Source organism: Aotus nancymaae, unplaced genomic scaffold (genome assembly GCF_030222135.1).
Source record: "Aotus nancymaae isolate 86718 unplaced genomic scaffold, 86718_ANA_hifiasm-v0.15.2.pri h1tg000010l, whole genome shotgun sequence".
Classification (NCBI taxonomy): domain Eukaryota; kingdom Metazoa; phylum Chordata; class Mammalia; order Primates; family Aotidae; genus Aotus; species Aotus nancymaae.
In genome coordinates, this window is record NW_026988421.1 from 1,007,818 (window position 1) to 1,034,543 (window position 26,726).

General features: G+C 41.5%; 1 protein-coding gene across 3 annotated transcripts in view; it reads right to left on the reverse strand.

Moving 5' to 3' along the window:
• GLRX3 (glutaredoxin 3) overlaps positions 1 to 26,726 on the reverse strand; it is a 44,793-nt gene that overhangs the window by 16,521 nt on the left and 1,546 nt on the right. For 2 of the 3 annotated variants that reach the window (XM_021671713.2, XM_021671712.2), the window contains exons 2-4: positions 16,321 to 16,429; positions 3,483 to 3,557; positions 2,557 to 2,758 (exon numbers count right to left, since the gene is read on the reverse strand). In XM_021671713.2, coding sequence (XP_021527388.1) covers positions 2,557 to 2,758; positions 3,483 to 3,557; positions 16,321 to 16,429 — 386 coding nt within the window. Of the gene's footprint in view, positions 1 to 2,556; positions 2,759 to 3,482; positions 3,558 to 16,320; positions 16,430 to 17,810; positions 18,049 to 26,726 lie in introns of all 3 variants that reach the window. The other variant, XM_064373725.1, reaches the window with a different exon arrangement.

Sequence of the window (26,726 nt, forward strand, 5' to 3'; positions counted from 1 at the left end):
ACAGCCACGTGAGTGTTCACCAGATTAGATGGCCAGTGCTTCCATAAAGGGGGCTTTACTTACACCCTTCTCTAAAATGCCAACAGAAAAGCAAAATCAATGCTCTACTAAGCAGGCTTGGAAAGGAACAGCAAAGGGTTGAAGTGACTTACAGTCCCTTAAGAAAACAGTTTTAAAATATTTTCCAATTAATCCTAAGTAGGTGTTTTATTAAAAAACAGCAACATCCTTAAATGATCTCTTTACTGTACATGAAAGAAAGACATGTAACAGAAAATATCAGGAAACAGAAAAGCTCATTGAAAATGTAGTTACAAAAATTATATAGAAAACAAGTACTTTAAAAGAAGAAACTGTAATTGTTAAATCATATGTAACTCAAAATCTTTCTTTATTCTGTCTTTTATTAATTAAATATCTATAATACCATGTTGTCAGATGGCTCTGAAATGTTTTTGTTTTGTTTTTGTTTTTTGAGACAGAGTTTCACTGTTAGCCAGGCTGGAGTGCAATGGCACGATTTCGGCTCACTGTAACCTCGGCCTCCCAGGTTCAAGCGATTCTACCTCAGCTTCCCAAGTGGCTGGGACTACACGTGTGTGCCACCACACCCAACTAATTTTTGTATTTTTAGTAGAGACAGGGTTTCGCTATGTTGGCCAGGTTGGTCTCAAACTCCTGACCTTCAGCAATCCGCCCACCTCAACCTCCTGAAGTGCTTGGATTACAGGGCCACCACACCGGGCCCTGAAATGTTTCAAAGCTGCTTTTTTATTCTATTATTTGTACAGTCTTCCAAATGCCACTCTGTTAATATAAAAATATCTAGAAGTAAATTCTAAATTCAGTTTAATAAAAGGTAAGCAGAAAAACTATAATTTCTAAGTGTCTCTCTAATTTACTTGAATAATCATACAATATCTGCACTGAAAAGGCCCTCCAAGATTGGCTCCACCCCCAACAGCACTAGAAGGAATTAAAGGCACCAGGAGGGTACCTCACTTGTCCCCAAAGCTGCTAAGGCTGTAGGGTTGGCCTGAGGCTCACCTGGCATGACATCCAGTCTAGCATACTTCCCAGGATATCCTTCTCCTCTGAGCACCTTCCCCAAGCTTCCCCAAGCTTCACTGTTGCCAACTGCCCTTTCATTAGGTTATCATTCAGAAAAGACTGAGACTACTACTGCTCAACTCCAAAGGAGAGAATACTGTAGAGATTCCACTGTAGGTATTCTTCGCCCACATTTCACAGACAGTTCTACTATACCTGATATCTGAGACAAGGTGATGAATACAATCCACTCAACTGAAGTGGTAAGTTCCCATTATTAGGCTACCACACAAAGTATAAGAAATGAGTCTCATGTTTCATGGGAGAAGGTGAAGCTGAACAATTTGTGACCCCCATTAAAAACAAAATAACAAACACAACAGAGACTATCTGTTCCTACCTTTAGTTTAGTACAGACCAAGTTAGCTTTACAATATACATAAATAGTAGGCAAAATACTGGCAAGGAAATTTTTTAGGCAGAACTAAGAGATACTTCTAAGACAGAATTCATCATGAAACTTTATTTTTAAAACTACACATTATCATAACCTAATATGTAATTTAATAACCCTACAGGGAAAAATTTAGAATTAAATTCACACTGGAAGCTTGGCTATCTCTGTAAAGTCACAGTGGACATGCTGTAATCATATCAAGAGCATACTCAATGTTACTGCCCCATCTTAATAAATTCCCTCCTGTGTACTTGATACAAATACTCTTAGAGTCTCGACAGCATCATCAAATGGTATTAAATGCTCAATTACGCAGCATACTAATGTTGTACTAAGCACAGTAAAAAGAAAGTAACATAAACCCAGTACCGGAGGGGTCAAATAACTCTAAAACTTACTTAAGGACAAAATTACAAGCATCCATGTGTACAGAAAAGAAGAGTGACTACAAGCCAAGAATTCGGCATCTTTCCATTACTAGCAGCTATAAACTCGAAATGACAGCAATGGGGGAAGAGAATCATTAGATAGTGATGACACAGGGACGGCAAAAGCACACAGGGTGGACACAAAAACACGATGAAAATTCTGCAAATTTTTTAATTGCTGAAACTAAACTAGGTGAAAAATAGGAGACTGGCAAGAAAGAAAAGGCAACTGCTAACAGCGAAAGTAGCTAGTAACAGGCAAAAGGCCTGTTAACGGAGACAGCAATATGGTAGTTGGAACCTAATCCTAATTCTGCTTACCAGGTAACCTTGGGCAAGTCATCTCTATCTTTGAGTCTGAGGACTTACGTATAAAGCAAAATTCTGAATTAGATGAGTTCTGAGGCTCCTGTTGGTTCCAACATTGAGTCTATAACGCAAACTAATTCTTACCACCTAATAGAGTGTCCTTGGGAATTATAACCTTTCTGATTTTCTAAGGGTATGTGAACACAAGTATAAGATGTATGGTATAGCTTGGAAAGAGGATGCCCATCTCAACCATACGCTATTCTGGGAAAGCACCCATTTTGTTTTATTATCTTAAAGGCAGCTTCTTACCACAGCGTGGTTCTTGAGGAGTTCCTTTCATAAACAGCATGCAGGGGGCAGCATGAGTCAATTTCTTCAAGCGAAGGTTGAGATCATCTTTAAGATGTTCATTAGTGCTGGGTGGGAAGGAGCCACTAGATGCATGTCGCTGAACTTTTTTGGTCAACTCTGGAGCATGTGCACCATCTAATCGGTCGATTTTCTGAGAATTCTAAAGTTTAAAAAGTTATTTAGAATACGTGCAGCATTCCAAACAGTTACATAGTTCAAATTTTTAAAGGAAACAACAGTATTACTGGAGATGTGAAAAAAGAAACCCTCATTGCCAATTGCCTGCACTGCAACTCAATTTTAGAAATACATAATAATTTTTTTCTTTTCTTAGATAAACACTGAGAAAATACTGCAGCATCTCAGAGTCAAATCAGGTCAGTCTAACCAAATACAAAAAAGACTGCCCCCACACTGGCTGGGATGAATCTGTTATTAAGTATAAATGAGGTATTTGGGGAACTACCATAACACCCACGGGTACCCGGAAGCTCAGATTTGCACCTGCTTCCTAGAGTCATTCATCAAACCAGAAGCAGCCAGAGGTTCCATTATGTCCAGGGACATGCTCTAAACAACCAATTCAACCAACTCAGGTAGCACTGCGGTTCCACAGCCACATATCTGGATTTTGATCAAGAAGCTCTGATTCTGGCTGCTGGCACTACACAGTCCATGCCACTTTCCTAAGATGTTGGCAAGCAGCTGGCATGGTCTTCTCTCTCAGCATTGGTGCAAAACTTGAGACTATCAGAAGAAAGGCAAAGGGCCAGAAACAGCCAAATAACCTAATATTCAGGGATTAGACAGAGGGTAAAGAAACAAACAGGTAGCCCCACGGCACCCTATAAATGGATGATCTCTTACGCCACCTTTATACTTACCTTGAAAAACAGAAAAGTGGGAACAGAGCTAATTTCATATTTTTCAGATACTTCAGGAACACCTTCAGCTTCCAACTTTAAAATGAAAGAATTAAAACTTGATTATTACAAGGTCCTTTTTCACTACTTCAACATGTAAATCAGTTTCACATGCATTATCCCTTCAAGTAGCTGGCATTTTTAAAGAGTATGGTACAAAAGTTTATGACACATTTACATTTAAATGAGACTCACTGGGCTGGCATGTCATCCACTGAGTCTGCAGTGTCAAAACAGGTTCAGAGGTTTTTATTTTGTTGCACATTTCAAAAGATGCCTGGAGGCTGTGAATAAAATTTTTGGTGCACTAGTGACCTAGTAAATTTTCAATCATATGCAGCTACTACTATATTGAAATCCATAAATCACTGACCCCAGTTATGTCATGATTACAGTGCTTATTTTCTGCCCACAGCAATTCTTGCTGTTTGCTCTATTGACTAATTTCAAGAGGCAGTACATCATGACTGACAGTTGCAGCCTTCTGCAAATTATGAAGCAAAAAGGACTATTTCTTCAATAAACTATTGATGTCTGATAAATTTTGCTTTTAACTCCTGCAAGGCTGCTGGACACTAGGCAGATACCTTGCTAGATTACTTGTTTCCAGTCTATTTATAATGCATATGCCTTTTAAATAAGATGATTACATTGTCTTTGATAATTTCCTTGAGGCCCCTCAAGAAGACAGGATGTGATATCTGATGCATGAATTTAAAACATATTTAGTAACAATTTCTAAATTATTAGAGCACAATTACTGCAAGCTATTTATGTAGATCTTTATAAATGATATACTTTGAGATATACCAAGATATATCCTTCCCTCATAGGACTGTCAATTTAATATAAACTTTTTGAAACCAATAAAAATCTGTATTAACATTATACCTATAGGAAATAAAATTTATTGATAAATTATATTGTTAAAAGTTTTAAAAATATATATGCTATATTTTCCCAAGAGTGAAAGATTTCCACTGGGCCTGAAAGACTATTTTTATCTAGAGCCTTACCCGGTCAGGTTATATCTACCCAAATAAAGCTTGTGGACAAAGTGGGAAGCAGAGTTACCTGCCTTTGGCTTTTATCTTCTATCTGCTACATTCTTGGGTGCTCTTTCACTATCTTAATTTTTGATTTTTTAGAAAACCCTTTTGCAGAGCTGGGTGCAGTGGCTCATGCCTGTAATCCCATCACTTTGGGAGGCCTCGGTAGGTGGATCACGAGGTCAAGAGAATGAGACCATCCTGGCCAACATGGTGAAACCCCATCTCTACTAAAAATACAAAAATTAGCTGGACGTGGAGGCACATGCCTGTAGTCCCGACTACTTGGGAGGCTGAGGCAGAGAATGGCTTGAACCCAGAAGGTGGAGGTTTCAGTGAGCCAAGATTGCGCCACTGCACTCCAGCCAGTTAACAGAGCAAGACTCTGTCTCAAAAAATAAAAAAAATACAAGAAGAAGAAGAAAACTCTTTTGCAACAGCATTTTTAATTATTTCCATTTTCAAATGTACATATATGAAAATTCTATAAATTTTAAATCAACAGTCAAACAATCTGAAAGAAAGAACAAAAAGATAAAAGCATTCTGAGACAGCTATTTAGAATAGACTCTCAAAAGTTTTAAAGACATTTGTGCTTTCTTTCACATACACAACAGCACACTCGGATCAAAGATGACCAGAAAAGCTGATGACTTGGACATGGCTACACTACTGCCCTCCAGCTCATTATTTTCTGTCTTTCAACTAACATACATGGAGTGCCCACTACGCACTGGGCATTGTGCAAGAATCAGAAAAGGGTCCTTCCTTTAGTACTACTGAATTCTAACCAAAAAGTAATACAAATCCAAACAAGGGTAATACTAAGTAGAAGGAAGGTAACATGGTCTTAAACCAGTACAAAACAGGTAGCACCCTGACTCAGAAAAACAACTTCCCATCTTCTTTTAAATCTGGTTTCCGTCTACGGCCATACCACCCTGAACGCGCCCGATCTCGTCTAAATCTGGTTTCTTAGCCGAGCATGATGGCAGATGCCTGTAATCCCAGCTACACAGAAGGCTGAGGCAGGAGAATCGCTTGAACCCAGGAGGTAGAGGTTACAGTGAGCTGAGATCACACCAGTACACTCCAGCCTGGGAGACTGAGCGAAACTCTGTCTCAAAAAAAAAAAAATTTGATTTCTTCTTATATTCCTGCTGGTTTCCAGTGGAGCAGCAATTCTTCTGGAAAGCAAATGACCTCTTACAATTCCTGCTGAAGGCTGAGAACTGCCACAACTGCCTCCACTCAATCAGCTCCCAGAAGGAGATCTTCATAACACAGAGGCAATGGTAACAGACAAATCTTCAGAAGAAGGGAATAGGAATCCCATTTAAGGCAAAAGAGTTCTCCAGAAGATCAAGGGCATCTGAAGTCCTAAACTCCTGCAGCACTAAAATTCATTAGAAATATTTTTGTTGGATTTAACATAATAGTTTTAACAATAAAAACAAAATAAATATATAAATATGTTTAAAGGATCTGCATTCAGAAGAGCTCAAAAGATGATGAGAAATAGCTATCATTCAGGCGTGACCTACTCTGTGCCATAAACCGTGAGAAGACCTTTACATGAAACAGCCCAGCCTACAGACAATTTTGAAAGGTGCAAAATTTTAGCATGTTATCATCTCAACTTAATAAGTGGTTCAAGAGGAGGTGCGACAGTTGTTTAAGGTTTCAACTTGACTGGATTAAGAGATATCCAGACAGCTCTTAAAACATTACTTCTGGACATGGGTGTGAGGGTGTTTCAGGAAGAGACCGGCATTTCAATCAGTAGAGTGAGTAAGGAACATCCATTCTCACCCAGTATGGGGGGAACACCATCCAACAGGTTGATGGCCTGAAAAGAACTAGAAAAAAGCAAATTCTTTCTCCCTCGTTCTCTCTCTCCCTCCCTCTCCTCCGCACACATGCCCAGCCGCCCCCCACCCCTCCTGCCCCATCTCTCCCTCCTGGAGCTGGGCTATCCACCTTCTTCTGTCTGTGGACATCAGAGCTCTAGGTTCTCCAGCTGTTAGACTGCAGGACTTGCCCCAGCGGCCCCCCGGGTTCTCAGGCCTTCAGACTTGGACTGAGCTACGCCACCAGCTTCCCTAGTTCTTCAGTGAGTGGAGGGCAGATGGTGAGACTTATCAGCCTCCTAAATCCCCTCTCATCTATCTGTACCTACCCTATTAGTTAGTTCTGTTTCTTTAGAGAACCCTAACACAGAAGGTAACTTGGGTAACTTGCCCAAAGATACATGGCGAATAAATCACAGAGCTGAGAAAGAAAAACAAATTTGTTTGACTGTAAAATCTGTGCTTTTATCACTATACCATGGTTAATTTTTTCTACTACACAATCAAAAAGAAAGATTACATGTCAAAGCAGGATTTATACAAGACTTCAAGACCAATCAAACATGAATATTTCCAAAATAGAATTGAGATAAAATGCTTCAAGTGGAAACCACTCGCTTCCTACACCAAGAAGCCAAACTTTGGGACCAGTCCCACCGGCTGTGCCTTGGTAGGAGAGAAAGTGCAAGAGAGGCATCAGGTAAATCCAGAGGTGGGGAATCCTCTCTCTGTTCTACTTTTATTGAGCAGGGGTCATCAGGGACCACTATGATAGTAACAGCAAGTAGCTACAATTTTCTCTGGGTCAGATACTGTTCTAAGTGTGCTTCATGTGTAGACTCATTTAATCCTCACAATAAAAGGAACTGTCTTTAACCTCCATTTCACAGAAGAAACTGGAACTTAAAGAGGTTCCATAACTTGGCCTAGATCACTGCCATGGTTTGAATGTATATGTCCCTCCTAAATTCATATGCTGGAAATTAACATCCAAGGTCATAGCAATTAAGAAGGGCCTTTGGGAGGTGATTAGGCCATGAAGCCTCTGCCCTCACGATGGGAATAGGGCCATGATAAAAGGGTTTGAGGCTGGCAAGTCTCTTTTTGCTCTTCTTCTCCTGCTGCCCTGTGAAGAACACAGCAACAAAGTGCCATCCTGGGAGCAGAGAACAAGCCCTTGCCAGACACTGAATCTGCTGGTGCTTTGATCTTGGACTTCCCAGTCTCTAGAACTGTGAGCAATAAATGTTACTTAAAAATTGCTCAGTCTAGGCCAGTTGCAGTGGCTCACACCTGTAATCTCAGCACTTTGAGAGGCCAAGGCGGGCGGATCATGAGGTCAAGAGATCGAGACCATCCTGGCCAACATGGTGAAACCCCGTCTCTACTAAAAAATACAAAACTTAGCTGGGCATGGTGGCGCACACCTGTAGTCCCAACTACTCAGGAGGCTGAGGCAGGAGAATTGCTTGAACCTAGAAGGCAGAGGTTGCAGTGAGCTAAGATGGCACCACTGCACTCCAGCCTGGCACCTGGCAACAGAGTGAGATTCTGTCTCAAAAAAAAAAATTACTCAGTCTAGCCGGGCACAGTGGTTCACACCTGTAATCTCAGCACTTTGGGAAGCTGAGGCGGGCAGATCACCTGAAGTCAGGTGTTTGAGACCAGCCTGACCAACATGGAGAAATCCCATCTCTATAAAAATACAAAATTAGCCGAGCGTGGTGGTGCATGCCTGTAATCCCAGATACTCGGGAGGCTGAGGCAGGAGAATCGCTTGAACCTGGGAGGCGGAGGTTGCAGTGAGCCGAGATCACACCATTGCACCCCAGCCTAAGCAACAAGAGCAAACTTCCGTCTCAAACAAACAAAAAAAAAAATTACTCAGTCTAAGGTATTCTGTTACAGCATTACAAATGAACTAGGACAATTACAAACCTGTTGAGTGATGCAGGCAGACAGTGTGTGTGTGCAGCCAAGCGCCTCCCTACACCATATGTTCCACTTCAGGGCTGCTGCCCTTTCCTCCTTCCACTGACCCTTCAGTACCCTTCAATAACAGTGACCACACCACCTTCCTGCAACACTTTCCACTTGGTTCTCCATGTTTCCTCTGCCCTTCCTAGCTGCTCAGACTCAGTGTCTGTTTCCTTCACCTCTGGCAGCCTCTGAACACCAGCATGTGCCAGCCTTGGTTCTGAGTCTCTTCTATGCCTATCCACACTCATTCTCCTGGAGTGGGTTCATCCAATCCTATGGCTCTAAATGACCCTGCTCTGACAACTCCAAGTTCTTCCCAGCCCAGGCCTCTCCCCTTGCCTCCAGACTATACGCTCAGTATCTGCACTCAGAGCTCTATCAAACACTTCTCACTAAACCTGTTCCTCCTCAAGGCATCCCTAGCTCACTAAATCCATCCAGTTGCTCAAATCAAAAAGGAGCCAACCTTGATTAATCCATTTCTCTCACTCTCACAACTATCCCATCAACAGGTGTTCTAGGCTCCCCTCCAAAATATATGCCCACTCAGACCATGACATCATTTCATCTCTCACCTGGCCTAGTAGCCTACTAACCAGGGTACCTGTTTCTATTCTGCATCCTTCCCACTTCAAACCATTCTCCTCCCAACAGCTGTGTAACTGATGTAAGACAGGAATGCAACTGTGTCATTGCTACTGCACTTGGAATAAGATCTGAATGCTATCGGTCCCCACAAGGTCAATGACCCTTGCCTGCCACTCCAACCTCATGTCACACTCTCCCCTCCCTCACCACCCTCCAGCTCCACTGGCCTTCTGCTTGAACACTCTGCACTTTGGTTAAAAGCTCTTCCTGGTTCTCCCAATAGCTGGTTCCTTTTCATTTTTCAGATGTCCCTGCTGGCACAGTGGCTCACACCTGTAATCCCAGCACTTTGGGAGGCCAAGGTGGGAGGAATACTTGAGCTCAGAAGTTTGAGAGTGCAGTGAGCTATGATCATGCCACTGTACCCTAGCCTGGGTGAGACTGAGACCTATCTCTTAAAAAGATCTCTCTCCCTTAGATACACCCTTCCAGACCAACCTAAATAAAGTAACCCACCTATCCCAGTTCCCATCTTTCATAGCCTATTTATTTCTTTTGTAGAACTTATAACTACCTAAAATTACCTTGATAACATATATGACTACTGTTTGTTGTCTGTGACCCTTAGTGTTATGTTCTGTATCCTCAGTGCCTAGACTACAGTGTGGCATTTAGTGTTTGATAAATAAATTTTGACAGAATATTAAAAAAAGGTTGTCACTATACCTAAGCCAAGAATGAGGATGGCCACTTGCCAACGATGGCACTGAGGTGCAAGACTAAGGAGAGAACACTTAAACCTGTTATTCAAGGACATTTGGTTAAACTTCATAAAGAGACTTCCTTCTACTCTGTAATGTGTGATATTAAAAAATATATATATATTTTCAGCTGGACGCGGTGGCTCATGCCTGTTATCCCAGTACTTTGAGAGGCTGAGGCAGGCAGATCACAAGGTCAGGAGTTTGAGACCAGCCTGCCCAACATGGTGAAACTCCATCTCTACTAAAAATAAAAAAATTAGCCAGGCATGATGGCGCACACCTGTAATCCCAGCTACTTAGAAGGCTGGGGCAGGAGAATCGCTTGAATCCGGGAAGTGGAGGTTGCAGTGAGCCAAGACCAAGTCACTGCACTCCAATCTGGGCAACAGAGTGAGACTCCATCTCTCTCTCTCTCTCTCTCTCTCTATATATAGATATATATATACTTTTTTTTTCAAAATCAAAATCCTTGTCAGACAGCCAAATATAAATTTCAAAACAGGAATTTAAATTAATAGTTTTGATAACTTCTTTAAAGTTTTGCCAAACTTAGCTCAGAAACAACTAACAAAACCATGTTAATTGTGGATTTTTTAAATTACCAAGATAGCACAGATAAAAACCTACAGTCTTTTTAAGATTTAACAATTCTACCAGAATTATCTGAGAGGCATTTTTAGAGTTCCTTCCTGGAGAATAAAATCCAACATAAACTAAGATGCCAAATAAATTGGCCAACATTCTTTGACACTGAAAAACTGGAATTCCACTAGTCAGCTTGTACCTGGTTATGCAGCTAGTTGGTACCCTTATAAGATTGCCCAACACTATCTGTTTACATATAATAATTATACAGACACTCAGAAATTAAACATATACATTTACATTTATAATAATTGTATACATCTTTAGAAATTAAACAGTGCAATCTGTATCTTTAAGATAGTCGCACTTTGAAAATAAGGATAAATTAAACCATAAAGATTCCTGTTTTTTAAGAAGCAAAAATACATTTAAATATGTAACTCCTCCATACCCTTGATCATATATTTTAAATTACAATGAACATAAAAAGCAAGTACAGCAGCTACTATATAACAAAATTAATGTCAAATGAAATACAACAGTATAAAATCTCACCAACCAGCTAGCTGGTAAGTCTGACTTTGAGAATGTTTGCACTGAAGTGCATATGGTAAAGTGAGTATACCACTGCCTAGCAGGAGGGGAGTACTAAGCTAAGCTGAAGTGGGATCGGGAAGGCTCACATGGAACAGGAGCCACTCGAACAAAGGAAAGTGTTTCTTTTTGGTTGCTTTTTTTTTTTTTTTTTTAATGAAAACCAGACAAGGTAAAGTTCCCTATCTCAAGTATCTCACTATCTAGTCAAGGAGGCAATGAAAAGAGGAATTAAATGACAATACAGACAAAAATTCAGGATTTCCTGATCCAACCAACCAATGGCACAGACTAAGTTTGGAGACAAAAAATAGCTAAGGTTTCATACAAAATAGACTTGATTTGGATCTCAAATACAAACAGCAGCAGGCACCCAACAAAGCCTTGTGCTGTTCTTCCTCTCTCCCACCCCCTCTGCCAGACACCACGTTTTAGAAGATTCTATCAATTAATTAAATGATAAAGGTATACTCCTATTTTAGGTAAAGACACAAACAAGGATCAGTATGAGAGAAGGTACTGACTATGTAATTTGAAAATAAAAGGCACTAAGACATTTTAACTAGTCCATTTTGTTCTGAATAAACATAAGCTTTCTCTAAGACTTTTTCTTTCTTTTTTTTGAGACAGAGTCTCGCTCTGCTGCACAGGCTGGAGTGCAGTTGTGTGATCTCAGCTCACTGCAACCCCCACCTCCCAGGCTGAAGCGCTTACTGGCCTCCTGAGTAGCTGGGATTACAGGCGTGCACCACCATGCCTGGTTAAATTTTGTATTTTTCGTAGAGACGGGGTTTCACCTTGTTAGCCAGGCTGGTCTCGGACTCGAACTCCTTTTAGTGATAGAAATACCACATCGTTTCCTCTGTTCCCTTAGAGGTGTGACAGCCTCAGGATGGAGCCCAGGAAAGCTCACTAGATATGGCAGTGACTCAGGTAAATGGACCACCACCCATTGTAAACATGGCACCCAAATGGAGTACGGATGCACTGTTTAATTTTTTTTTTTTTAAGAAACAGGGTCTTACTCTGTCACCCAAGGTGGAGTGTAGTGGCACAATCACAGCTCACTGCAGCCTCAAACTCCTAGGCTTAAGCAATCCTCCCACTCCAGTCTTCCAAGTAGCTGGGACAACGGGTGTACACAGCTAGGTTTTTAAATTTTTATTCTGTAGAGATGAAGTCTCACTATGTTGACCAGGCTGGTCTTGAACTCCTGTCCTTAACTCCTGTTCTGAGTGTTCCTGTCTCGAACACTCAGGCCTCCCAAAGCAGCCTCCCAAAGTGCTGGGGTTACAGGTGTGAGCCACTGTACCCCACCCTGATACACTTTACAAGCACATCATCGATACAGAGAATGAGGGATTCAGATGCAATGTGCAAACCTTGTCTTTCAGCATTCAATTCTAATGAGCACAAACTACTCTGACCAAAAATGGGTGACTAACTCTTCTTAGGCATTATTTTACCAGCTCTTACAAAATAAGAAATTGTTGACAGTCACAAAAATTTACAATCTGTTTAAAAATACCTAGTTTATGATCACTTATATGATTTTATAAATCCCAGTCACAAAAATGAACTGATCCCTTTACTTCACAAGCCAAAAATGCCAAACTATTTTATCATTTAAAAAAAAGACTGAAGGGCAAAGTGGCTCACGTCTGTAATCCAAGCACTTTGGGAGGCCAAGGTAGGCAGATTGCTTGAGCCCATGAGCTCAAGACCAGCCTGAGCAACATGGCAAAACCCTATCTCTACAAAAAATACAAAACTTAGTTGGGCATGGTGGTACACACCTGTAGTCCCAGCTACTCAGGAGGCTACAGTGGGGGAAATTGCTTGAGCCTGGAAGGTAGAGGCTGCAGTGAGCCACGATCACACCGCCGCACTACGGCCTGGCCAACAGCGTGAGACCTTGTCTCCAAAAAAAGACTAAGAAATCAAATAGACACAAGATGAAGTAGAAGAACATTAGTTCATACTCTAGAACTTTCCAAAAACTCTCATTAACAAAAAGAAAGCTGTTTTAAAATGAACTACATTCCTCTCTCTTTTTTTTTAAGACATAGTCTCACTCTGTCACTCAGTGGTGTGACTGCCTTGAGACCTGAGCTCAGGGGATCCTCTGCCTCACCCTCCCAAGTAACTGGGACTACAAGTGCACGCCAACACGTACAGCTTTTTCAGATTTTTTTCTTTTTTTTTTTTTCTGAGACAAAGTCTCTCTCTTTCCCCCCGACCAGGCTAAAGTGCAATGGCGCAATCTCGACTCACTACAACCTCTGTTTCCCAGGTTCAAGTGATTCTCTTGCCTCAGTCTCCCAAGTAGCTGGGATTACAGGCGCCTGCCACCAGCCAGATTAATATTTGTATTTTTAGTAGAGACAGGGTTTCACCACGTTGGCTAGGCTGGTCTCGAACTCCTGACCTCAGGTGGTCCGCCTGCCTCAGCCTCCCAAAGTGCTGGGATTACAAGCATGAGTCACCGCACCCAGCCAGTTTTTCTTTTGTAGAAATGGTCTTGCTATGTGTGTCAGGGTGGTTTTGAACTCCTGGCCTTAAGCAATCCTCCCACCTCAGCCTCAAGAGGTGTTGGGATTAGAGGTGTGAGCCACAGCGCCCAGCCTGCATGCCTCTCTTACTGGGAAAGACCAATGATATCTCATTCTACTTCTCTTTCGCTTACTATTGTTCAGCAAGTAGCTTTTAATTAGCTACCTTACAAATGCCATGCATATTACCTTTGCCCTTAATGATGTCTAATGAAAGAAAAACTATGTTATAGAGTGAATTTCTGGAAAGTCATGACTCCTGGAAGAATGACCAATCTTATGCTGTCATCATCCTCATGAGTGGCAGGTGCAGTCAAGCTCAGGTATCCCCCACAACCCAAAAGCACTGAGGGCTTCTCCAACCTTTGGCTCACAGAGATACTTAAGCACTTGAACAACATAAAATCTCACTGCCAAGTCTGGTACCAAGGCGAGAAGTAATTCTATAGTCACTTTAAATAAATCATTCAGATAGCAGCGAAGAACAATGTGTTGCCTAAACCAGTAACATGATACACATAAAAGCAGACTTAGAACAATTACCATCATCTTGATTCATCTTGTGATTGAAATGTTTAATCATTCATTTCACTTGTAATCATTATCTTTTATCACTGACCAAATATGCAGTTTTAATGTCCCCTTCTATTATTTATATTGGACATTTTAGGGTTACAATCTAAAGTTACATTATACATTTCATTGGAATTTTAAATAAGTCCTTAAATTTTAAAAAGCTAACCACTATATTCACATCTGCCCTATTTGCATAAAGAAACACTAGAAGGATTCATACAAAATTAATACAAGCAGTTACTTATGTGGTGGGACACAAGGGTGACAAGGAGGGTGAGCCTTCTGAATGGACACCTCTCTATAGTGTTTGGAATTTTGAGTCATCTGAGTATAATACCTATTCAAAGCAAACTTACCTATACAGAAACTGCCTGAACATTTTATCACCTACTATACAAATGAATTATCCTGTCAGAATTCTGTGTTTTTCAGTTTACATAAAAAGAGGCATACAGACCAATACAGTTGACGTTATTTTTAACCCCATATACGAGTATATTAGCTAACATGTACTCTGAACTCAACCAATTCTTGTTTTAAAAAATAAGACTTTGATTTTTCATTTGTTTTTTAAATCTTAAGGACTCAGGCTTTGGAATACAAGGCGCATCTCCCCTCCCCATAATTCATTTATAAGACTCTCCACACATATTTTGGCCTTGTTGCCCAAACCAGTACTAAGTCCTGAATAATAACTTTAATATGCTAAACTAATTCTCATTGAGTTAATTCACAGTCACAACTACTGCTTTCCTAGTAGGTATCCACTCAAGAGACAGCAGGAATGGAGGAACACACAAAACCAGAGCGAAAAACACAAGAGGCAAAGAAGAGACTGACCGGCTTCCCTCTCCCTCTGCATTCTCAACAGGTTAGAAAGACTTTCACCCTCATCTAAACCAAGATAGCAACTTCCTGTTCCCTGGTCCCTAGCAGCCTTTACATACCCTTTCTTACTTTCCACAGCACACCTAGCTTTTCAATAACGTAATTTCTGTTACTGTTTTAAATGTCTTAAAACTACAGTTACCCACAGGGAACTAACTCTTCTGCCTGTGCACTCCAAATCTCCAGCCCACAGCTACCCTGACATTTGGCAGTCATGCCCCATGCCCAAGGATGGTCGAGGAAAAGTGTACATAAGAAATGCAACATTAGCCAGGTGCAGTGGTTCCCAGCACTTTGAGAGGCTGAGGCGAAAGGATCACCTGAGGTCAGGAGTTCGAGACCAGCCTGATCAACATGGAGAAACCCTGTCTCTAAAAAATACAAAAGTAGCCAGGCGTGGTGGCACGTGCCTGTGATCCCAGCTACTCGGGAGGCTGAGGCAAGAGAATCGCTTGAATCCGGGCAGTGGAGGTTGCAACAAGCCAAGACTGCGCCACTGCACTCCACCCTAGATGACAGAGCGAGACTCCGTTTCGAAGACAACAAACAAAAAAAAGATAAATGCAAAATTATTTAAAAATTTTTAAGAACAATTTGCAAAAATAGGCCTGGCGTGGTGGTTCATGCCTATAATCCCAGCACTTTGGGAGGCTGAGGTGGGTGCATCACCTGAGGTTGGGAGTTTGAGACCAGCCTGAACGACATGGAGAAATCTCGTCTCTACTAATAATACAATATTAGCCGGGCATGGTGGCACATGCCTGTAATCTCAGCTACTCAGGAGGAAGGCAGGAGAATTTGCTTGAACCCAGAAGGCAGAGGTTGCGGTGAGCCAAGATCGTGCCATTGCACTCCAGCTTGGGCAACAAGAACAAAACTCTGTCTCAAAAAAAAAAAAAAAAGAATTTGCAAAAATAACAGATCCCACACCAATTATAGATATTTGGAATTCCACACTACTCCTTCTTTATACTAGTTAATAAAATCTAATCTTTCATTGGTGTTTTTTGTTTTGTTTTGTTTTTTAGTGGAGTCTCGCTCTGACACCCAAGCTGGAGTGCAGTGGCGTGATCTGGGCTCACTGCAACCTCTGCCTCCTGGGTTCAAACGATTCTCCTGCCTCAGCCTCCCACATAGCTGAGATTACAGATGCCCACCACCACGCCCAGCTAATTTTTGTATTTTAGTAGAGACAGGGTTTCACTATCTTGGCCAGGCTGGTCTCAAACTCTTGAACTCAGGTGATCCGCCCACCTCAGCCTCCCAAAGTGCTGAGATTACAGGCATGAGCTACCACACCCAGCCCTAATCTAACCCATAAATCATAAATCAGAATTAAATTCATAAAAGACATGACACTGAAATATAAATACCTTCACAAATGAAACCTGAGGGTGTTCTTTAGCTAACTCTGCCATAACTTCGTTCATCTGTGCACATTGTGGAGCCCATGGTGCCCAGAAATGGACCACAAGGAGGGACCTGTAAATCAATTAAATGCATTGATTTAAAATTATACCAGTTTTGGAAACAAACAAATTCTGATATAGATCAAATTACAAAAAAGGAAAAGAAAAACCTTTAAAAGAACTGCCTGAATTTTTTCGTACTGCTAGAATTTTACTGTATATAACATTGGAAAACAAAAGGACTCTGCAAGGTCTTGAGACTCTCAGATGAATTTTCAAGTCAATGATATTTCAAGTCAGATATGAAGTAGATCTGAATATTCATCCACCTCAATTAAAAGTCATGTAAATCACTGTTGGTAGGAGTGTAAATTAGTTCAACCATTGTGGAAGGCAGTGTGGTGATACCTTAAGGATCTAGAACCAGAAATACCATTTGACCCAGCAATCCCATTACTGGGTATATACCCAAAGGATTATAAATCGTTCTGCTATAAAGACACATGAACACATACATTTACTGCAGCACTATTTACAATAGCAAATACTTGGAACCAACCCAAATGTCCATCAATGATAGACTGGATAAAGAAAATATGGCACATATATACCATGGAATACTATGCAGCCATAAAAAGGAATGAGTTCATGTCCTTTGCAGGGGCATGGAAGAAGCTAGAAGCCATCATTCTCAGCAAACTAACACAGGAACAGAAAACCGCCATGTTCTCACTCATGAGTTGAACAATGAGAACACACGGACACAGAGGTCTGTCAGGGGGTTGGAGTAAGGGGAGGGAAAGCATTAGGACAAATACCTAATGCTTGTAGGGCTCAAAACCTAGATGACAGGTTGATAGTTGCAGCAAACCACCATGGCACATGTATACCTATGTAACAAACCTGCATGTTCTACACGTGTATCTCAGAGCTTAAAGTAAAAGAAAAAAAGAAAAAAAAAAAGTCAGGTAAATCAACCATTATTTTCAGACCCCTGAGGAAACTGGAAACTGAATTTCTGTATTAAATGGCACAATGTTCGTGAAAAATGGTTGTAGACACATTATTACTCATAATATATTTACTTTTTAAATGTGGTATAGTGATGAAGAGACATAACCCTTACCATAGAAACAACAATAAATGTTGAAAATGAAGGCATGCCAGTGGAAAACAAGAAAAAGAACAGACTGCTTTTCACAAAGACATTATTTTATACTTTTTAATATTATGCTACAAAAGATTTTTCTAGGGAGGCCGAGGTGGGTGGATCACCTGAGGTCAGGAGTTCAAGAACAGCCTGGCCATCATGGTGAAGCCCCATCTTTTAAAAAAAAATGGGGAGAGAGATCCAAGATGGCTAACCACTAGCAGCTCGGGATAGTAGCTCCTAGTGAAAGTGCAGAGAACGAGAGGACGCCACACTTTCAGACGAATTTTTGTTACTCACGGACCCGGAGATTCCCAGCGGAGGAGCCCCACGGGTCGCTAGCGCGACTCTTGTGGCCGGCGCAGCGGTTTTGCTGGCGCCTCAGCGCGGCAGTTCTTGGTGCAGAGTGAGCAGGATTGGATCCCCTTTTGGCCGATTCCCGAGCAGAAAAGCACCATCAATCTTAACACCGCTGTTTTGGCCAGCGCAGTGGATTGCTCAGATTTCAGCGCTATCAACAAGTTCAACGTCCACTTAGAAACCTAATTTGAAAGTTGGAAATCACAAAGACGACAGGTGGATAAATTTACAATGATGGGAAGAAACCAGCGTAAAAAGGCTGAGAATACCCAAAATCAGAATGCCTCTCCCTCTACAGGTGATCACAGTTCCTCATCAGCAACGGAACAAGCCCTGATGGAGAACGAGTGTATTCCATTAACAGAAGTAGACTTTAGAAGGTGGATGATAAGAAACTTCTGTGAATTAAAAGAACTTGTTCTAACCCAATGCAAAGAAACTAAGAACTTTGAAAAAAGGTTTGACGAAATGCTAACAAGAATAGACAATTTGGAGAGGAATATAGGTGAATTAATGGAGCTGAAAAACACAACACGAGAACTTCACGAAGAATGCACAAGTTTTAACAGTCGAATTGATCAAGCAGAAGAAAGGATATCAGAGGTCGAAGACCAACTTAACGAAATAAAACGAGAAGTCAAGATTAGAGAAGAAAGGATAAAAAAGAATGAGCAAAGTCTCCAAGAAATACGGGACTATGTGAAAAGACCTAATCTACGTTTGACAGGTGCACCTGAATGTGACGAAGAGAATGAATCCAAGTTGGAAAATACTCTTCAAGAGATTATTCAGGAAAGCTTTCCCAACCTAGTAAAACAGGACAATATTCAACTCCAGGTAATACAGAGAACACCACCAAGATATTCCTCAAGAAGACCAACCCCAAGGCACATAATCGTCAGATTCACTAGGGTTGAAATGAGGAAAAAATACTAAGAGCAGCTAGAGAGAAAGGTCAGGTTACCTACAAAGGGAAGCCTATCAGACTAACAGCAGATCTCTCAGCAGAAACCCTACAAGCCAGAAAAGAGTGGGGGCCAATATTCAACATCCTTAAAGAAAAGAACTTTCAACCCAGAATTTCATATCCAGCCAAACTGAGCTTCAAAAGTGAAGGAAAAATAAAATCTTTTGCAAACAAGCAAGTACTTAGAGATTTCACCATCACCAGGCCTGCTTTGCAGAAGCTTCTGAAAGAAGCACTACACATATAAACGAACAACCAGTATCAGCCTTTCCAAAAATACATCCAGCTAGCATCAGATGGCAGTATTAAACTCATATATATTATTAACGGGATAAAAAGCCAAAACCCATCAGTATGCTGTATCCAGACCCATCTCACATGCAACGATACACAAAGACTCAAAGGGACAGAGGAAGATTTACCTACCAGAGAGCAAACATAAATAAAATAAATAAATAAATAAATAAAAAGCAGGAGTTGCAATTCTCACCTCTGATAAAATAGACCTTAAAGCAACAAAGATCAAAAGAGGCAAAGAAGGACATTACATAATGGTAAAAGGATCAATGCAACAAGAAGAGCTAACGATCCTATATATACACGCACCCAATACAGGAGCACCCAGATACATAAGACAAGTTCTTAATGACTTATAAAGAGACTTAGCCTCCCACACAATAATAGTGGGAGACTGTAACATCACATTGTCAATATTAGACTGATCAACGAGATAGAAAATTAACAAGGATATCCAGGACTTGAATTCAGACCCGGAACAAGTAAACTTAATAAACATTTATAGAACTCTCCACTTCAAATACACAAAACATACATTCTTATCAGTACCATATCACACCTATTCCAAAAGTGACTACATAATTGGAAGTAAATCACTTCTCAATAATTGCACAGCATTTCATAGGTTTAAATGAAATACTGGTTGGCTGCTTGTTTGTTATTTTCTTCCCTCATTCCTTCCTGTCTTCACCGTTAAGCACAATTATTGGCATAAAAGAGGTTTTCAATTCCCATTTTTAGACTGCATTCTAGCCTGGGCAATAAAGCAATGTTCCCGTTCTCTCTCCCTCTTTCTCTTCCTTTTTCTTCCTCTTCTTCATTCTTTTTTTTTTCTCTCTTTCTTCAAAAAAAAAAAAATAATGATTTTTCTAGGCTGGGCACAGTGGCTCACGCCTATAATCCCAGCACTTTGGGAGGCCGAGGCGGGTGGATCACTTTAGGTCAGCAGTTCGAGACTAGTCTGGCTAACATGGTGAAACCCCATCTCTATTAAAAAATACAAAAAATTAGCCAGGTGTATAGATGCATACCTGTAATCCCATCTACTCAGGAGGCTGAGAATCGTTTGAGCCCGGGAGGCAGAGGTTGCAGTGAGCTGAGACCGCACCACTGCACTGTAGCCTGGGCAGCAGAACAAGACTCCATCTCAAAAAAAAAAAAAAGATTTCTCTAGGCCAGGCAAGGTGGCTCATGCCTGTAACCAGCATTTCAGGAGACTGAGGTAGGAGGATCATTTGAGCTCAGGAGGTTGAGGTTGCAGTGAGTCATGATTATACCACTACACTCCACTGTGGGCAACAAAGCAAGATTCATTTAAAAAAAAATTCTGAATATTTATAGTATGAACACACAAAATAGTAGAATAGTAATTTGTATCTATTTTAGTTAATTTTCATACAAAATGATCTTGGCAAAAACATCTATGGGCATATCCAACTGAAAAATCCTTCAGCTTTATAGAATTCTGTTCAAATACACCACCTCCTAAAAAACTCTGAAAAATCACGAACAGGGTATGTTCCATGGTGAAAAGAACCAAGGACAACTAACCTGTGGGTAAAGAAAGAAGTAACTGTAAAAATCAATCAAATAATACCAGTGAGAAAGGAATAAGCTTACAATAAAGTGTCAGGAAAGCAGAAGCAAAGAGAAGCATCAGGATTTCGAAGGTAGAGGGGGCAGATTTGGTGACAGATGAGGCACAATCTACAGCTGGCTCCAAGCTCTGGCTTAGAGGCTGATGGTCAGTGGTGGTACTATGTCTCAAATCATAGTGCAGAAGCGGCCAACCTGAGGGAAGGAAGTTTAAAGGGCTGTTAGTAGGACGTCTAGAGTTCAGGGAAGAAGTCTGCAGTTGATATGCAGATTTGGGAATCAAGAAAGGAGCAATGCCAGCACCACACTGCAAAGGGATACAGAGGGACACAGAAGAGACCCGAGGTCAGCGACTCAGGGGCATATCAGTATCAAATTAGGACAGATGGAGGAGAAGGAACTCATGTAGTGAAGCAGAGAAGGGGTCCAAAGTGGTACTGGAAGATTAAAGGGTCTCACAGAAGTCAAGAGAAGAGCGTCAAGAGGGAGTGACAATCATCCAACGCAGCGGGAAAGGCAACTAACAGAGTGACTTCAGTGGAAGAGCGGAAGCACAGGTCAGACCACAGTCCACTGAGAACGGAAGTGAAGATGAGGAAGCGGAGATCCACTCTAAGAGATCTGTACAGGCAGAGGAAGAGACAAAATCAAGGAGTGGCATTTTTAATATAAGAAAATTTTCATGTTTTCATCGCCTGGGGAGAGCACAAATGGAAAGGGAAACGTTGTAGACACAAGACAGCTGAGGACGCAAGGACTCAGAAGGGGCAGGAGAGGGGAAATCCAGAGCAGAGAACAGCTTACCTTGCAGAAGAAGCAGGGCAGTCTCCTCTGAGTCAGGAGCCAAGGAATTAAGAATGGGTAAGGCTATAAATAAATGGTATGTGTTGGGAGAGGTGGGAGTGGAAGGAGGGCTGGGGAGAAGTCCTGTTTTCTCTCAGGTGGGAAGCAAAGTCATTTGCTGAAACATAGGAAAACAGAGGGCAGATGCCACTGGTAGGAATGAAGGGCACACAAAAGGAAAGCAGGAAGCTCCAAAGAAAGACCCACCTAAGGCAGGGAAGGACACACTGTAGGGGCCCCCTAGCCACTGGGTGTTAATTTGCATCCCGCACAACTCAGCAGCTTCAATGGCTGAGTAGGTGGGTGGGGCCTCAGGTCCAAGGCAGAGACTACACTGTTTCAATCAAACACTGTTTCATCTTCCTCCTGTGCATTCAGCTAGATTACATTTTTCGGTCTACCTTGCAGCTTTCTGGGGCCCTGGAACTGAATTCTGGCCCTAGAACTAGAGCAAAGGTCTGATCCCCTCAAAACCCTCCCTCAGGAGCCTCTGTCCACTTTAGCCTCCAGCAATGAAGAGGATCCAGGGAGGCTCCATGGCCTAAGAATGGCGAGAACAAAAACAGAGGTTTCACAGTGGCCTCATGCGAGAACGCTCCCAGCAGCCCTACAGATAATAACCCAAAACTAGAAGTTAGCCAAATGTCCACAAATGGGAGAAAGTTATAAATATTCATACAATGGAATATAACTTAGCAGTAAAATGAAACCAACTACAGACACAGGCAATGACACGGATGAAGCTCAAAAATGTGAGCAAAAGATGCCACAGACATGAAAAAGAACTGTATGATTCCACTCACACAAAGTCCAAGAGCAGGGAAAACTCATCTACAGTGGCAGTAAGAGATCAGTAGTTAAGGGAGAGGGGATAGAAAACTTCCTGGGGTTCTACATTCTTCCTGTGAATGGTTGTTACTGGTGTGCATACAATTGTCAAAATTAACCAATCTGACGATTAAGATATATGCATTTTGTTACTGCCTTTTGTTGGTGCATTTCGTTATTATTATTTTTTTTTGAGACAGGGTTTTACTCTAATGCCCGGGCTGGAGTGCAGTGGCGTGATCACGGCTCACTGCAGCCTCAACTTCCTGGGCTCAGGTGATCCTCCCACCTCAGCCTCCCAGACTACAGGCATACGCCACCACACCCAGCTACTATTTTCTGGGTTTGTTTTGTTTTGTTCTTTGTAACGATGGGGTTTCACCAGTAAGCAGGCTGGTCTCAAACTCCTGGGCTCAAGCAATCCACCTGCCTTGGCCTCCCAAAGTGCTGCAATCACAGGTATGAGCCACCGTCCCCAGCCAACAAGAGGACTGTTTAAATCCTAATATTCAATGATAAAAAGGACGGCGAGAAGTACTTTCATATCCTGCTGGTAAAAATTAAATTGAGATCTTTCAGAAATTTCTTACACATAAGTATCAATCCTACAGAAGTAACTAAGAGACAATATTTTCCAATTATTTTACGTAGCAAATAACTAGAAAAATCTCATGCTCAACAATACAGTTTTTAAATGGTCATAAGAAAATATTATAAAGCCATTACAAATCAAATTTTCAAAGAACTTTTAATGCCACAGGAAAATACTCATAATATAACTATTTTTCAAAACTTAAAGTAGCTTACCCAACTTTCTAACGGTATGAGCCCAAAAAGTAAAACAGAGAAGAAGAAAGTATGCGATAAAACCTGAATTTAGGCTGGGCGTGGTGGCTCACACCTGTAATCCAAGCACTTTGGAGGCCAAGGCAGGCGGATCACCTGAGGTCGGGAGTTCAAGACCAGCCTGACCAACATGGTGAAACCTCGTCTTAAAAAAAAAAAAACAAAAAACCTGAATTTGGCTGGGTGTGGTGGCTCACACCTGTAATCCCTGCACTTTGGGAGGCCAAAGCTGGGTAGATCACGAGGTCAGGAGTTCAAGACCAGCCTGGCCAATATGGTAAAACCCCATCTCTACTAAAAACACAAAAATTAGCCAGATGTGGTGATGCGTGCCTGTAGTCCCAGCTACTCAGGAGGCTGAGGCAGAAGAATCGTTTGAACCTGGGAGGCAAAGGCTGCAGTGAGCCGAGATCGTGCCACTGCACTACAGCCTGGGTGACAGAGTGAGACTCTGTCTCAAAAAAAAAAACAAAAAAAAACCTGAATTCAAGATTCAGTTTCATAATTACAAACATGGCTTTGAAGAGTAATAACTTCCACATCTGTAAAACAGCAATACCCAGCACTCTGCGATGTTGAAAAGATGAAACAAAAATAGAAAATGTTTGAAAACTTTAAAACATGGTATTAATGTTAGCAGTTAGTTGAAATTATTCACAATATTCTCCTATTTAGATGCTTAACTTCCATTTCTTAACCACATAATGTCCAATATTATAAGGACATACTCTATCTGAAACAAATATAATATTTTGGATTACATGTAATAGTGTTCTTTCCATCTTCATGGAAGGCCCAGTATGCCTGCATTGTTGAAAAAAAGCATCAGACAAAAAGCATTCAAATCCTGACTAATGTAATTTTATACAATGTAATAAACTTCAGCTCTTCATCAGTAAGTAGTTATTTTTCAATTATTATAGTATTCTACTACTTCAGTTATTCATCTGCAGATAATACCAGCTACTACTTATTAAACATATCATATACTAAGCAAACCTGCTTAATTACTCTGCAAATGGATATTAATAACCTCACAGTATAGACCAGCTGAGATTTCAGCAACTTGTGTAAATATCTGATTCAATTACTTAAAAAAAAAATTTCAATGCATGTCAAATTTTAAAATTGGAGAAGCAAAGATTTGGAAAGTAGATTTAAAATTATTACATCCACATAAGTAGTAAAATGCGGGCACTTTGTGTTTGTTTTTTGAGACAGGGTCTCACTCTGTCACCCAGGCTAGAGTGCAATGGCAGGATCATAGCTCACCACAGCCTGGAACTCCTGGGCTGAAACACTCCTCCCACCTCAGCCTCATGAGTAGCTGGGACTACAGGTACGCATCACCATGCCTGGCTACTTTTTTTATTTTTTTTGGAGAGATGGGGTCTCACTATGTGGCCCAGACTGGTCTCAAACTCCTGGCCTCAAGCCATCCTCCCAAACTGCTGGTATTGCTGGTGTGAGCCACCACAATATTCTTAAATGTTTCCATCTTCACCAAAAAAGCTGCAGAGATTTGCTCCTTCCCCAGATGCCACACATCATTTCCCATGTGTCCATTTAAACCAGTCACTAAGGAAAGTGTACATTATTTTCTGGGTCATTTCAAGCACAGGCCAGTGGCAAGGATACATCCAAATGGTATTTACATTTAAACTTTTATCCATTTTGGCCACATGCAGTGGCTCATGCCTGTAATCCCAGCACATTGGGAGGCTGAGGCAGGCAGATCACCTGAGGTCAGTAGTTCTAGACCAGCCTGGCCAACATGGTGAAACCCCATCTCTACTGAAAATACAAAAATTAGCCAGCTATTATGGCGGGCATCTGTAATCCCAGTTACTTGGGAGCAAAGGCAGGAGAACTGCTTGACCCTGGGAGGCAGAGGTTGCCACTGCACTCCAGCCTGGGTGACAGAGCAAGACACCATCTCAAGAAAAAAGAAAAAAAAAAACTTTTATCCATTTTGATAGTTTAAGGACTTTATAAAAAATGAACCATAAAAACAAACATAAAACACACACCCACAAAACAGTCTTTTCAGGTGATGTAAATTCAAAACGTTTATTTAGGGCAGGTCCACACAAGAGCTGCTTACTTCAAGAGGCCACTTCTGGTGACTCCCATGATTGTGTTGACCTGTACTGGATGATTAAGAACTCAGCTTCCATCAGTGAGTAAACGTTAAGTGCTCCCCCCAACCCCCACTTTTTTTTTTTTTTTTTAACAATTTCCCAGGTAAACGTGAAATGCCTAAATAGTAGTTTTAAATAACACTTTTAATTCCATCACCCCCATAAAGCATTTCTAACCATTAGTAAAGCATTTCTAGGCATTAGTAACTCTCACTCCTCCCCATTTCCAAAGGCAACACTCCCATCTCACCTGTACTCCCCATGAAAAAATCATAGTACTATCTGTCTCTAATTCAAATTCAGTCAGCAAAATTTCACTCAATTTAGATCAACAGGGCCAGTCATGAGGGCTCAAGCCTATAATACCAATACTTTACAAGGCTGAGGTAGGTGGATCACTTGAGTTGAGGAGTTCCAAAGACCAGCCTGGGCAACAGGAGGAAACCTCATCTCTACAAAAAATACACAAATTAGCCCAGCATGGTGTCGGCACATGTAGTCCCAGATACTCAGGAGGCTGAGGTTGGAGGATCGCTTGAACCTGGGAGGTCGAGGCTGCAGTGAGCCAAGATCACATTACTGAACTCCAGCCTGGGCAACAGAGCAATAACCTGTCTCCAAAACAAAACAAAACAAAACAAAATTTACATCAATAAGTATTTTTGGTCGGGCATGGTGGCTCACACCTGTAATCCCAACACTTTGGAGGCTGAAGAGGGCAAATCGCTGGAGTCCAGAAGTTCGCGACCAGCCTGGGCAACATAGCGAGACCTCGTCTCTACAAAAAAAATATAAAAATAGGACAGGCACGGTGGCTCCCACCTGTAATCCTATCACTCTGGGAAGCTGAAGCGGGCGGACCGCTTGAGGTCAGGAGTTTGAGACAAGCCTGGACAAAATGGTAAAACCCAGTCTACTAAAAATACAAAAAATTAGCCGGGTGTGGTGGTGGGCGCTTGTAATCCCTGCTACCTGAGAGTCTGAGGCAGGAGAACTGCTTGAGCCAGGGAAACGGAGGTTGCTGTGAGCCGATATTGCGCCATTGCACTCCAGCCTGGGCAACAAAGCAAGACTCAAAAAAAAAAACGTAGTGGTGAAAGCCATGTGGTCCCAGCTACTCAGGAGGCTGAGATGAGAGGAGGAGACGGGTGGGATCACTTGAGCCCGGGAGGCAGAGGCTACAGTGAGCGGTGATCGCGCCACTATACTGCAGCCTGGGTGACAGAGCCAGACCCCGTCTCAAAAACAAAAGAAAACAAAGCATTTTTTGCCTGTGAATTCCATGAACCACTGCGCTCCCTACTGAAATAACTAAGGGCCAACATCTATTGAGTGTCTCCTG